Consider the following 12,619-nt stretch of genomic DNA (forward strand, 5'->3'; position numbering starts at 1 on the left):
AAACAAGTTCAAAGAGAAGTAGGTTAAGAGACTTAAATGTGGATCACAAAGCCTAAAATACTGCGCTTTACAGAAAAAGTCCTAATCTACGAACGAGTATGTGATTTCAACAGTCTTTCTAGCTGTGGCTTATAGGCTACTCACCACTGTTGTCAGGTTAATGGACTGGACAAATTTATAATAGGTTAGACCTTAAAACATTTTTTGGAAGTGGAATACAATTTCCCCTTCTTAATGTCACTGGGATTTGTTACTGAAAATTTAATGAAATAACCACAAAACTAGATTTATCCATATAAATCAACTCGGTACACCATACAGTTTCAAGGTGTTCTAAATATTACTATATACACATATAAATGAATGTATGGGCTTATTAAAATCTTGGCCTTAATTGCTATAGTGAAAACTGAGAAGAAATACCAACAGAGTTGCGGAATTTAGAAATATTCCTTTGAGAAATTTTAGTGTATGTTTTTGAAGAATCCTTTTGAAGGAAACTTTGAGGATTAAGCCAAAGATAACAAGGTTTATATGAAGTCTCTTAGGGAACATTAGATTGGGGGAAAATAATTTAAAGATATTTTTTCTGCTTAGCTAAAGACTTCTAAATTGAAGTAGGATGTTTTGAAGAATGTTTTATTTTCCTAGGGGAAAAAAAAATCTTCAATTAGATTTATTTAGGGAACATTTAAAAGTAAAAGTCATATTTTCTATTAGGGATTCCTTTGAGATAATGAGGCAGTTTAAGCAGATTCATGTCCACTATTGATGTCCCTAGAGGTCCCCAGTCTAACTTAAAGAATTTTCACTGTTCTTCTATCAAAGTATAGATTATAAGATGATTTTCTTCTTTCTCTAGTTATGAAAGCTGGAGATGTGGTTTCTGTGTATTCTGATATTAAAGGCAAATGTAAGAAAGGAGCCAAAGAATTTGATGGAACTAAAGTATTTCTTGGAAATGGGATTTCTGAATCAAGCCGCAAAGAAATCTTCAGCGGGCTACCTGACCTGAAGTATGTCATCAAGTATTTGAGGGAAATAAGTATGCTTTTTGTGGTTCAAGGAAAATTAAAAACAATGTAAAAATATATCTAATTGCATTATATGAATAATTTCTTTGGTATAAATTGAACTGGAAAATAATTACTTAACCCATATATCCATATTTTTTAGAAAACATGCTTTTAGGTAAAAGAGTAAATCCTCAGATAAAGAGCCTTGAGTAAGCAACTAGTTACACGATAATTGTCAAGTAATTTTACTTTTCCTTTTGAATTTTATTGATTTGAAATTTTTGCATCTTTGGAGAACACTACTTATCTTGATTAAGGATGAAAAATATGAATGCATCCAGACCTTTTTAAACATTCTGATTTTGTGAAAGGAAAAGCTTACAATTTTAATATAAATTAAAAAGAAAAATATTTTTTAATTAAAAATAAATTTCACCAGAAAGCTAGCACTCACATGAATACTTGTGGTCAAAAATGTTTGGATTTACTCAAACCAAATTAAAATATAGTTAGTTTTAAATCATCTCTGGTTACTACTGGCTCTAAATAAATCTGTAGTCAATCCAGTTTCTTATTTTGTTTAGTATTTTCATATTGTTTTAGGAGTTCTGTGGACCACTGCAGTTACTTCAAGTTGGCAGCTGTTGTAGACATGGTGAAAGCTGTGAATGTAGGTGAAGGGATTCAGAACAGGCCTCCCCAAGGTGTGTCACTTTAGCACGTGAATTATTTTGAGCTAAAAGCAATTGAGACCTTTCAGGTTCATGAGAAACTTTTACCTCTCCCTTAAAGTTAGGGCCCTTGCCCATAATAAGAATTATCACCAGAAATAACTTAAGACCTATCTATATGTCGGGGCAAACATCTAATTAATGAACATCAGCTCTTATCCTGTGAATGTCCTGTGAATGACTTTCCTCCCCTCTGAAGCCTCAAGGTAACTTTCATCAGTCTTCACTCAGAATGTCATAAACATCTCATTTTCTCTTCCTGTCTCTGAATCTCTCATGTATGTGGGGTTTCCTTATATACGTATGTAATTAAATTGGGTAATTTTCTCTTGTTAATCTAATCAGCCTCATAGATTTAATTATTAGAGCAGCCAAAAGAACCTAGGAGGATCAAGTTTTCCCTTCCCCTCGTAGGGCTGGACCACACCTCTGATTCCTGGAACAGTTTTTTATGTTGCTGCAGTTTGGGCTTATAGTTGAAATTAATTCTCCTGAAATGGCCAATAACAAAGATTTTCTTCTTCGAAGACTTTGAATATGAAGATAAAGCATATATCTTCTGTGTTTATCTTTGAGTCAGTAATAAGGGATTGATATTTTGACTGCCTCCTATAGTTCATTGTAAGTGGTACACTCTTCATCTTATCTTGTTTGATGTGGTAGGTCTAGTAACTGCACCGACAGATTTTTCTGCGTAATGTTTTCTTTGTTGGTGGGAATAGAAAGTCGCCATCTTTCAGAAAGCTTGATTTTTAAACTCAGTTTTTAAACTCAGTATTAACTCATACTATTATGATTTCTTTCTCTGCCTATGCGAGAAAGAGCATGTTTTCATATCAAAGAAATGCTACATGTACACCCTGGTTGTTATTTACAGTCTTTAAAAGTTTTAGAACCAAATCTACTCAACTAGTAAATTTTCACCCATTGGTTTCTTGAATTCTAGGTGAGCTGAGTTATTCATAGACTTAGAGGTAGATTAATTTATTGACAGGCTGTTTATCCTATGAGTTCTTGTACTGTGCATTATTATATGGAGATCTATATTAAAAAATAGTTTTAAAAGAAACTTGTAATCCCATACCTGAGCAACACTTGGCTTAAATTATTCTTTGTCACGTTATCTTCAGTTAAATACTGGGTAGATGGACACACTTGTGCTGGGAGGTATGGTGCGAAGGAGATAGTCAAGGAGTCCCGGAACTGGAAGCCACTCGGTGGGACCTAGCTAAGGAAGGCAGACACATAAATGTTTTAGTGTTTTTTAGAAGACTGGAATCCTGCAAGTCAAAGTCATTTACATTATGGAGTGATCAGGTTGTGGAATTCAACGCATTGAATAATGGGTCTAGACTCTGGATGGGGGCAGTGAGGTATTGATCCAGGTAAGAGCACCAGGTGCCTCAACAAAGGACTGACTTTTTAATGTGAGGCAGTGGCATTTCAGAGGGTTCCTTTGAGTATTTACTGCTCGGGAATGGGAACTATTTGACAATGAAGTGGTTTAATTTAATCCTGACTGGAGCAAGGACCAGTCTCAACTCTGATTAAAAGTGCAGATTCAGATATATCACGGGGTAAGCAAATAAGGGAAGATAAAAAGGATGGGAAGAGAAAGAAAAGGAGTTAACGTTTATTTTTGCTGAAGGATGTCAGAATTGAATGGAATTCATAGTTGTACCCCTTGCAATGACAGTTCATAAATAGCTACAGAAATTATTTTACTCTAAAGTGCAGCATAAGAAAAACTAATTTGATCTTTGTCCTGGAGTAACCACTCAACTCCTAAAACCCTTGGAATCTCTGGAGTGGTGTCTTTTGTATGCTAATGAGATGACTGATGGCTGGGAGGCGGAGCTTAGATAGGTTCAGGAGGCAGAGGAGCTGATTGCAGGAGTCAACCATGTGATTAGAGGGGTTGGAACTTCTTTTTTTTTTTTTTTCCTTAGAAGTTTATTGGAGTGACAATTGTTAGTAAAGTTACATAGATTTCAGGTGTACAATTCTGTAATACATTATATCTCCCATTGTGTGTTCACCATCCAGAGTCAGTTCTCTTTCCATTACCATATATTAGACCCCGTTTACCCTATTCTAGAGCCCTGCTCCCCCCTGCCCTCTTGCCCTCTGGTAACAGCTAAAGTATTGTCTACGTCTATGAGTTTTTTTCCTTTCAGTTGTTTGTCTTGTTCTTTTGTTGTTTTGGTTTATATACCACGTATCAGTGAAATCATATGGTCCTCTACTTTTTCTGTCGGACTTATTTCACTTGGCATTGTAATCTCAACATCCATCCATGTTGTCACAAATGGTACTATTTCATCTTATCAACGAATAGTATTCCATTGTGTATATATATCACAACTTCTTTATCCAATCAGTTATCGAAGGACATTTTGGTTGTTTCCATGTCTTGGCCACTGTAAATAGGCTGCAATGAACATTGGAGCACACGTGTCTTTATGGATAAATGTTTTCAGATTTTCTGGGTAGATACCCAGGAGAGGGATTGCTGGGTCATATGGTAATTCTATTTGTACTTTTTTGAGGAACCTCCACACTGCCTTCCATAGCAGCTGCACCAGTCTGCATTCCCCCCAACAGTGTATGAGGGTTCCTTTCTCTCCACAGCCTCTCCAACACATGTTACTATTTGTGTTGTTGATGATAGCCATAATAACTGGGGTGAGGTGATATCTCATTGTGGTTTTTATTTGCATTTCTCTGATGATTAGTGATGTTGAGCATTTTTTCATGTCTATTTGTCATTTGTATGTCCTCTTTGGAGAAATGTCTCTTCGGGTCCTCTGCCCATTTTTCAATTGGATTGTTTGTTTTTTTTGGTGTTGAGTTGTATGAGTTCCTTGTATATTTTGGATATTAGCCCCTTATCAGAGGCACTGTTTGCAAAAATCTTCTCCCATTCAGTTGGTTGCCTCTTTATTTTGTCCATGGTTTCTTTTGCTCTGCAGAAGCTTTTAAGTTTGATATAGTCCCATTTATTTATTTCAGTTTTTACTTCTCTTGCCTTTGGAATAAAATTCATAAAATGCTCTTTGAACCCAAGGTCCATAAGTTTAGTACCTATGTTTTCTTCTATGCGGTTCATTGTTTCAGGTCTTATGCTTAAGTCTTTGATCCATTTTAAATTAATTTTGGTACATGGTGACAGATAAGTCCAGTTTCATTCTTTTGCACGTGGCTTTCCAATTCTGCCAGCATCATTTATTGAAGAGGCTGTCTTTTCTCCATTATATGTTTTTTGCTTCTTTGTCAAAAATTGTCCATATTTATGTGGGTTTATTTCAGGGTTCTCAGTTCTATTCCATGGGTCTATGTGTCTGTTTTTCTGCCAATACCATCCTGTTTTGGTTATTGTTGCCCTGTAGTACAAGCTAAAGTCAGGGAGTGTGATACCACCAGCAGTGTTCTTTTTTCTTAGGATTGCTTTGGCAATTTGGGTCATTTGTGGTTCCATACAAATCTGATGATTTTTTGTTCTATTTCTTTAACAAATGCCATTGAGATTTTGATGGGGATTGCATTAAATCTGTATATTGTTTTGGTTAATATGGCCATTTTAACTATGTTGATTCTTCCATTCCATGAGCACGAAATATCTTTCCATTTCTTTGTGTCTTCTTCAATTTCTTTTGAAAATGTCTTACAGTTTTCAGCATGTAGGTCTTTAACATCCTTGGTTAAGTTTATTCCTAGGTATTTTATTTTTGTTTCAATTGAAAAAGGAATTGTTCTTTTTAATTTATTTTTCTGAGATTTCATTGTTAGTATATAGGAATGCAATGGACTTTTGTATGTTGATTTTGTAGCTGACAACTTTATTCATTTATTGTTTCTAATATCTTTTTGGTGGAGTCTTTAGGGTTTTCTACATATAGCATCATGTCATCTGCAAAGAGTGACAATTAACTTCTTCATTCCCAATTTGGATCACTTTTCTTTCTCTTGTGTGATTGCTCTGGCGAGGACTTCCAACACTGTTGAAAAGTAGAGGAGATAGGGGCAGCCCTGTCGTGTTCCTGTGAAAGCAAAGGGCTTTAGTTTTTCACCATTAATTATGATATTAGCTGAGGGGTCGTCATATATGGCCTTTATTATGTTAAGGTATTTTCCTTTTATACCTATTTTATTAAGTGTTTTAATTATAAATGGATGTTGTATCTTGTCCAATGCTTTTTCTGCATCAATTGATATAATCGTATGATTTTTGTCCTTTATTTTGTTTATGTGATGTATCACATTGATGGATTTGCAGATGTTGAACCATCCCTGTGCCCCTGGGATGAACCCCACTTGTTTGTGATGAATAATCTTTTTAATGTATTGTTGCATTTGATTTGCTAGAATTTTGTTTAGGATTTTTGCATTTGTAATACATCAGAGATATTGGTCTGTAGTTTTCTTTTTCTATGTTATCATTACCAGGTTTGGTATCAGGGTAATGTTGGCCTCATAAAATGAGTTAGGGAGTATTGTCTTTTCTTCAATTTTTTGGAAGAGTTTGAGCAGGATTGGTATTAGATCCTGTTTGAAGGTTTGGTAGAATTCACTAGTGAAGCCATCTGGTCCTGGACTTTTGCTTTGGGGAAGGTTTTGGATGACTGATTCAGTTTCGTTACTGGTGATCGGTCTGTTTAGATTTTCCAGTTCTTCATGGTTCAGCCTTGGAAGGCTACATGTTTCTAAGAACTTGTCCATTTCTTCTAGGTTATAGTTTGGTGACATATAGTCCTTCATAGTATTCTTGGATGGTCCTTTGTGTCTGTGGCATTCGTGATAACTTCCCCTCTTTCATTTCTGATTTTGTTTATTAGTGTCTTTTCTCTTTTTTATCTTAGTGAGGCTCGCCAAGGGTTTGTCAATTTTGTTAATCTTTTCAAAAAACCAGCTCTTTGTCACATTAATATTTTCTGTTGTCTTTTTGTTCTCTATTTTATTTAGTTCTGCTCTGATTTTTGTTATTTTCTTTCTTTTTCTGACCTTGGGTTTCACTTGTTCTTCTTTTTGTAGTTCTTTAAGTTGTAACGTGAGGTTATTTATTTGGGATTTTTCTTGTTTCTTGCGATAGGCCTATAATGATATAAATTTCCCTCTTAAAACTGCTTGCATTGCATCCCAAAAATTTTGGTGGGATGTATTTTCATTCTCATTTATTTTTGTGTATCTTTTGATCTCCTCTTATTTCTTCTTTGACCTGTCATTCTTTAAAAGGGTGTTGTTTAATCTCCACATATTTGTGGGTTTTCTTGCTTTCTTTTTGCAGTTGATATCCAATTTCAAAGCCTTGTGATCAGAGAATATGCTTGGTATCATTTCAATCTTCAATTTGCTGAGGCTACTTTTATGTACCAACATATGGTCTACCCTTGAGAATGTTCCATGTACACTAGATAAAAATGTATAATCTGATGTTTTAGGATGAAGTGCTCTATAAATCCTGCTCAAATTCTGTCCACTTCATCGAATGGGTCATTTTGGGTTGCTATTTCTTTATTTGCTGTTTGGATGCTCTGTCCATAGCTGTCAGTGATGTATTTTGGTCCCCTGGTACAATTGTGTTTTGGTCAATTTCTCCCTTTAGTTCTGTTAGTAGTTGCTTGGTATATTTCGTTGCTCCCTGATTGGGGGCTTAAATATTGATGACTGTTAACTCTTCTTGTTGTATAGGCCCCTTTATCATTATGAAATGTCCATCTTTGTGTTTTGTTATTTTTTCTTATCCTGAAATCTGTTTCATCTGATATCAGTATGGCTACATCTGATATTCTCTGGATACCATTTGCTTGGAGTGTCAATTTCCACCCTTTCACTTTAAGTGTATGTTTGTCCTTGAAGCTGAGATGTGTCTCTTGGGAGGCAGCATATGGTTGGGTTTAGTTTTTTTGATCCTATCTGCTACTCTGTGCCTTTCTATTGGTGAGTTCAGTCCATTTACATTTAGGGTGATTACTGATAATGTGAGGATTTCCTGTCATTCTATCTTTAGTTTTTTGGTCAGACTGTGTCTCCATTGTTTCTTTGCCTTTTTGTTGTCTATTATTTCTATGTGGTGGTATTCTATGATTTTTCCCTCTGTTTCTTCTTTTATTACGTTATATATTTCAGTTCTGGATTTTTTTTGAGCGGTTACCATTAAGTTTATGCAAAAGAAAGTTTGATATTTAGAGTATTCATTTTCTTCAGCAAGCTTACTTTCTCCATTCCTATATTCCAGTTCAGGCCTGTACTCGCCCCCCTTTTATGTTTTGGTTGTCACAAATTATCCCTATTGATGCTGGTCTAATAGCCTCCTTCAGTATTTCTTGTAGTGCAGGTCGTGTATTAGAAAATGACCTCAGCTTCTGTATGTCTGTAAAGGTCTTTATTCCTCCTTCATATCTAAAGGATATCTTTGCTGGATATATTATTCTTGACTCATAATTTCTCTTTCAATAGTTTGGATACTTGGTTCCATTCCCTCCTGGCTTGTAGAGTTTCTGCTGAAAAATGTGATGATAATCTAATGGGCTTTCCTCTGTAGGTTACCATCTTCTTTTCCCTGGCTGCCTTGAGGATTCTTTGTCGTTGATTTTAGACAGCTTCACTACAATGTGCCTTGGAGAAGGCCTGTTGGGGTTGAGGTAATTAGGTGTTCTATTTGCTTCTTGGATTCAAGGATCCAGTTCTGTCCACAAGTTTGGGAAGTTCTCATCGACAATTTTTTGTGTATATTCTCTGTTCACTTCTCCCTTTCTTCTCCTTCTGGTATACCCATTGTTTTTATATTGCTCTTTCTGATGGAGTCAGTGAGTTCTTGTAGAGTTCTTTCATTTTTTTTAAGTCTCAAGTCTGTCTCTTCTTCCATCTGTGTAATTTCCAGGTTTCTATCTTTGTCACTGTCTTTTCCTCCATCTGGTCAACTCTATTACCTAAGCTGGGTATTTCATTATTCATTTCTTTTATTGAGTTCTTAATCTCCAGAAATTCTATTTGGTTCTTTTTTAAAATTTCAATCTCTTTGGTAAAATGTTCATGTTGTTCTTTGATTGTGTTTCTGAATTCATTCAACTGCCTGTCTGTTTTTTTGCATCTCGTTGAGTTTTTTCAGAACTGTAATCTTGAATTCTCTGTCATTTAAGTTACATATTTCTATATCTTTATTTTCTGGAGACTTTTCACTTTCTTTCTGAGCTGTCTTGATGCTTGGTTGTTCATGGCAATTAATGATTTATTATTTCTCTCCCTAGACATCTACAGGAGTGGGTTCTGCAACAGGTTGATAGAAAGAGGTCTTTTGTTTTCCAGTAGGTTTTGATAGAATGTTTTATTTTCTCTCTGACTGTAGCCTTTATTTTCTCTTTTTTACATTGTAATGTTATATTTTTTCTGCACTATTTCATCTTCTCACACAATAAGGGGAGTCCCTGGAAGGAGGGTTTCTCCTCTATTAACAGTTCGCCTGATTTATAGGGCGCCAGGTCCCTGTGGGGATGTGGAGAGCTTCTGAAGTTCCAAGGCTCCTTCTGCACCAGATTCAGAGCCCGTATGTTTCAGCAGCTCTGTTTACTCCTGCAGGTATCCACCCAAATAGGTGGGGGCAAGGGTGGTTTGTGTTGTGAGTGGTGGCCCAGAGCAATGGCCGTGACCACCACCACAGCCAGTCCTGCTTCCATGGCTCCCTCCCCTTTGCCGGAACTAGTTGTGCTGTGTGTCCATGTCTGAGGACCACAATTCTCAGAACTGCGTATGTTCTGTCCTTTAGATCTGACACTGCTACTGTTCCACTTCTAGCACCAGGCAGGTGGGGGCTGGGCGAGCTGTGGGAGGCTAAGGAGGGGGCGGCTAGTCTCAGTGCCTAAGGCTTCCGTTCTCTGCTTGGCAGTGAGGGCTTAAACCACCGTTTTCAGCCTTCTTCCTTCAGTCTTTTTTCCGAGGTCTGCCTTGAGCGAGCGTTGGGTTCAGCCGTGTTATATGCTGTTTCCTCAGCCCTGTGGGCTATAAGCAGAGTCCTAGCAGTCCGAGTCCTTCCCTCTCCTGCAGCTGCGGTAGTTCCGGGATGGAGCCAGCTCAGAGCACCGAGCTAGGTCAGCGTCCTGTGCCAGCGTAGTCCCGTCTCTTTACTTCTCCCTTCCCTCCTCCTCTGCCAGCGCAATTTGCATTATCAGTTTAGGTGATTTCAGTAGAGTCTCTTAGTCTTGCCTGTCTGCTGCGCAGGGAGTCCTTTGTGGAATTATAATTCAGTTTTTTGTAAATTCCAAGGGAGATTTCAAGAGGCTCACCTCATGCCGCCAGTTTTATGACATCACTAGCCTGGGAACTTTCAGTCCTACCCCGAGACCTCTAGGGAGAAGGGAGGGGCTGGAGATTGAGTTAATCACCAGCAGCTAGTGATTTAATCAACTATGATGCCTCCATAGAAGCCCCTAATCGATGGGGTTTGGAGAGCTTCCTGGTTGGTGAACACATCTGGGTACTGGAAAGGTGGTATGCTGGGAGAGTGCATGGAAGTTCCATGTCTCTCTGCCATCCCCTTGTTGTGTGAATCTCTTCCTTTTGGCTGTTTTTGAGTTGTCTTTCATAATAAGCTGGTAACAAGAAAGTGTTTTCCTGAGTTCTGTGAGTTGTTCTAACAAATTATTGAACCTGAGGAGAGAGTTGTGAGAATCCTCAAATTCATAACCACGGTCAGAAGTACAACCTGGGATGCAACTGGCATCTGGAGTGAGGCCAGTGTTGCTCCGAGCCGTTGAAAGTGTGAAGTCTGGGGATAACTTCTGATAATGTCAGAATTGAATTGAATTGTAGGACACCCACCCAGTTGGTGTACGGAGAATTGGTTGGTATGAGAAAGAAAAACCCACACATTTGGGGTCAGAAATGTTGTGAATAAAATTAGCCTACCTGCCTACATCAAGTGGTACAGACCATCTGGATAGATGCTTCTCTGCATAGATGAGTTATAAGCTATGAACTTGTCTAGCATTCTGTATCTGAGGATTCAGTTCTTGTTTTCCCTACTCGGACATTCTTTGCTTGTACCTTTGTGCTTGGTTTAAGTCCTGATTCTTATTGTTTTTGATAAGACTGTACTTTTTTCTGTGTCCCTCTAATTCCCAGAAGACTATGTTGACTTCCTCTTTTTCTTGCCCTGTCTGCAGCGGCTCGATACACCATACTTTCTTTAACAGTATTTGTGTGCTTTCTCTCCACTTTGGTAGTCTCTGACAACCTCTCCCAGAGTTTGATGTTTGTTTTTCTGGGTCACTATCTACCTGGATCCTGGCCTTTCCTGTTCTGATCAGTTCCACTGCCACTCATACCATGGGACAAAGGTGGAAAAGACCATCTTGAGGATTGTGTCAGTAGTACCAAGCTGTTATTCTCTAAAGAGATGAGAGCAGTGTAGCATGTTTGTCATTGCTTAGTATATGTTTATCTTCCATACAAGTACCTAGCACAGCGCCTTACAAACTGAATTGTTTGTTGATTTGAAAAGCTAACCGTGGTCAAAAATCTGTAACCAGAAAGATAAGGATGAATTAATAAAGAAAGACTCAGATGATCTTTGCTTTAGTCTGTTCAAATCTCAAATTCATTTGTGCCCAAGTGAAAAATGGATGTAACTTTATCCTTTTTAGTTCTCCTAATGGCTTACAGCAGGTAAAAATTAAGAAACAATTCACAGGACTATTCTAAGTATGTCGGTGTTGAGTAAAAAGGTTTTAAAAAGGCTGAGCATTTGATATTTGACGTGCTTCCTGAGTATATTCCCAGCAGTGGACTTTGTGTAATTTATGCAGACTAACATTAGATTTCCTACTTTTCAGAGGTATAGGCATAAGAATGACAGAACCAGTATATCTCAGCCCTTCTTTTGACAACGTACTGCCGGGCTACTTATTTTTACAGGTAAGTATTTGTCAAAGTAAAATATGTAATGACATTGAAACATACTTTAGTGAATTATTTGAAATCTAAGTTTTTTTTAAAATTTCTATTAACATATTTTGTGGTCTGTTTATATATTTTCTGATCTCTGGTTAAGCAGTAAGAAAAAGTCTTGTAGACATTATTTCCTATTTCTCAACTAATTTTTAACTACTTTTAAACCTTTTTGCAAGGTGCTTTAGTATAAAGCTTATTGTAATTGTTGCTTTCCTTCTCAAAATATTAATCTGTAAGTAATGAGTGCATTTCCTGCACTTATAGGTATCTATTTGTAATTTTAAGTAAGAGTCAAATGTTTCACTACTAACATGATTTTGTCAGGTGGTTGTTAATTGCTGTAATATAATGAGTTATTTGTTTTGCCTTGTTCACTTTATTAAGCACTTGTGTGTACATTAACTAATTTGATTTGTTCCAGTCTGGTTAGGTGGTATTATTACCATTGTTGTTATAACGCCCGATAGAAGAAGATATCAAAGGTCAGATCTGCTAGGATTCTTCTACGGGGTTACCAAGTTAATGAAGTATTGGGGAGCTCGGCATGGGGCTGGGACCCCTCACTCCTCTGAGGGGGGCTCAACAGCTGAGATATCCCTCCCGTTTCTTCCACCACACCGTAGGTGTGGGACCAGCTCCTCCTACTAGTCTCGATGTGGCTTCTATCTATTCTAAGTTTTGGGGATTCTGTTCAGCTAGTCTTCAGGTGGTTCTCAATGATGGTTCTGTAACTTAGTTACAGTTTTGAGGTCATGGGAGGATGTGAGCACATTGTTGAGCTACTCCAGCATCTTGACCGGAAGGCTCCAAAAACTGTTTTGTTTGATGTAGTCTCACTTATTTTTTCTTTTGTTGTTTTATTTTTGGTGTCAGATTCAAAAAATCATCGCTAAGACCTATGACAAGGAGCTTACTGCCTATGTTTTC

The 12,619-nt window shown here is 37.3% G+C and overlaps 1 protein-coding gene across 13 annotated transcripts in view; it reads left to right on the plus strand.

Moving 5' to 3' along the window:
- The window catches only part of NSUN6 (NOP2/Sun RNA methyltransferase 6), a 61,196-nt gene that overhangs the window by 19,985 nt on the left and 28,592 nt on the right, over positions 1 to 12,619 (plus strand). For all 13 annotated transcript variants that reach the window (XM_081053507.1, XM_081053506.1, XM_081053500.1 and 10 more), the window contains 2 exons: positions 863 to 1,016; positions 11,575 to 11,656. In XM_081053507.1, coding sequence (XP_080909633.1) covers positions 863 to 1,016; positions 11,575 to 11,656 — 236 coding nt within the window. The remainder of the gene's footprint in view (positions 1 to 862; positions 1,017 to 11,574; positions 11,657 to 12,619) is intronic.

This window comes from Rhinolophus hipposideros, assembly GCF_964194185.1.
Source record: "Rhinolophus hipposideros genome assembly, chromosome: 1".
Classification (NCBI taxonomy): Eukaryota; Metazoa; Chordata; class Mammalia; order Chiroptera; family Rhinolophidae; genus Rhinolophus; species Rhinolophus hipposideros.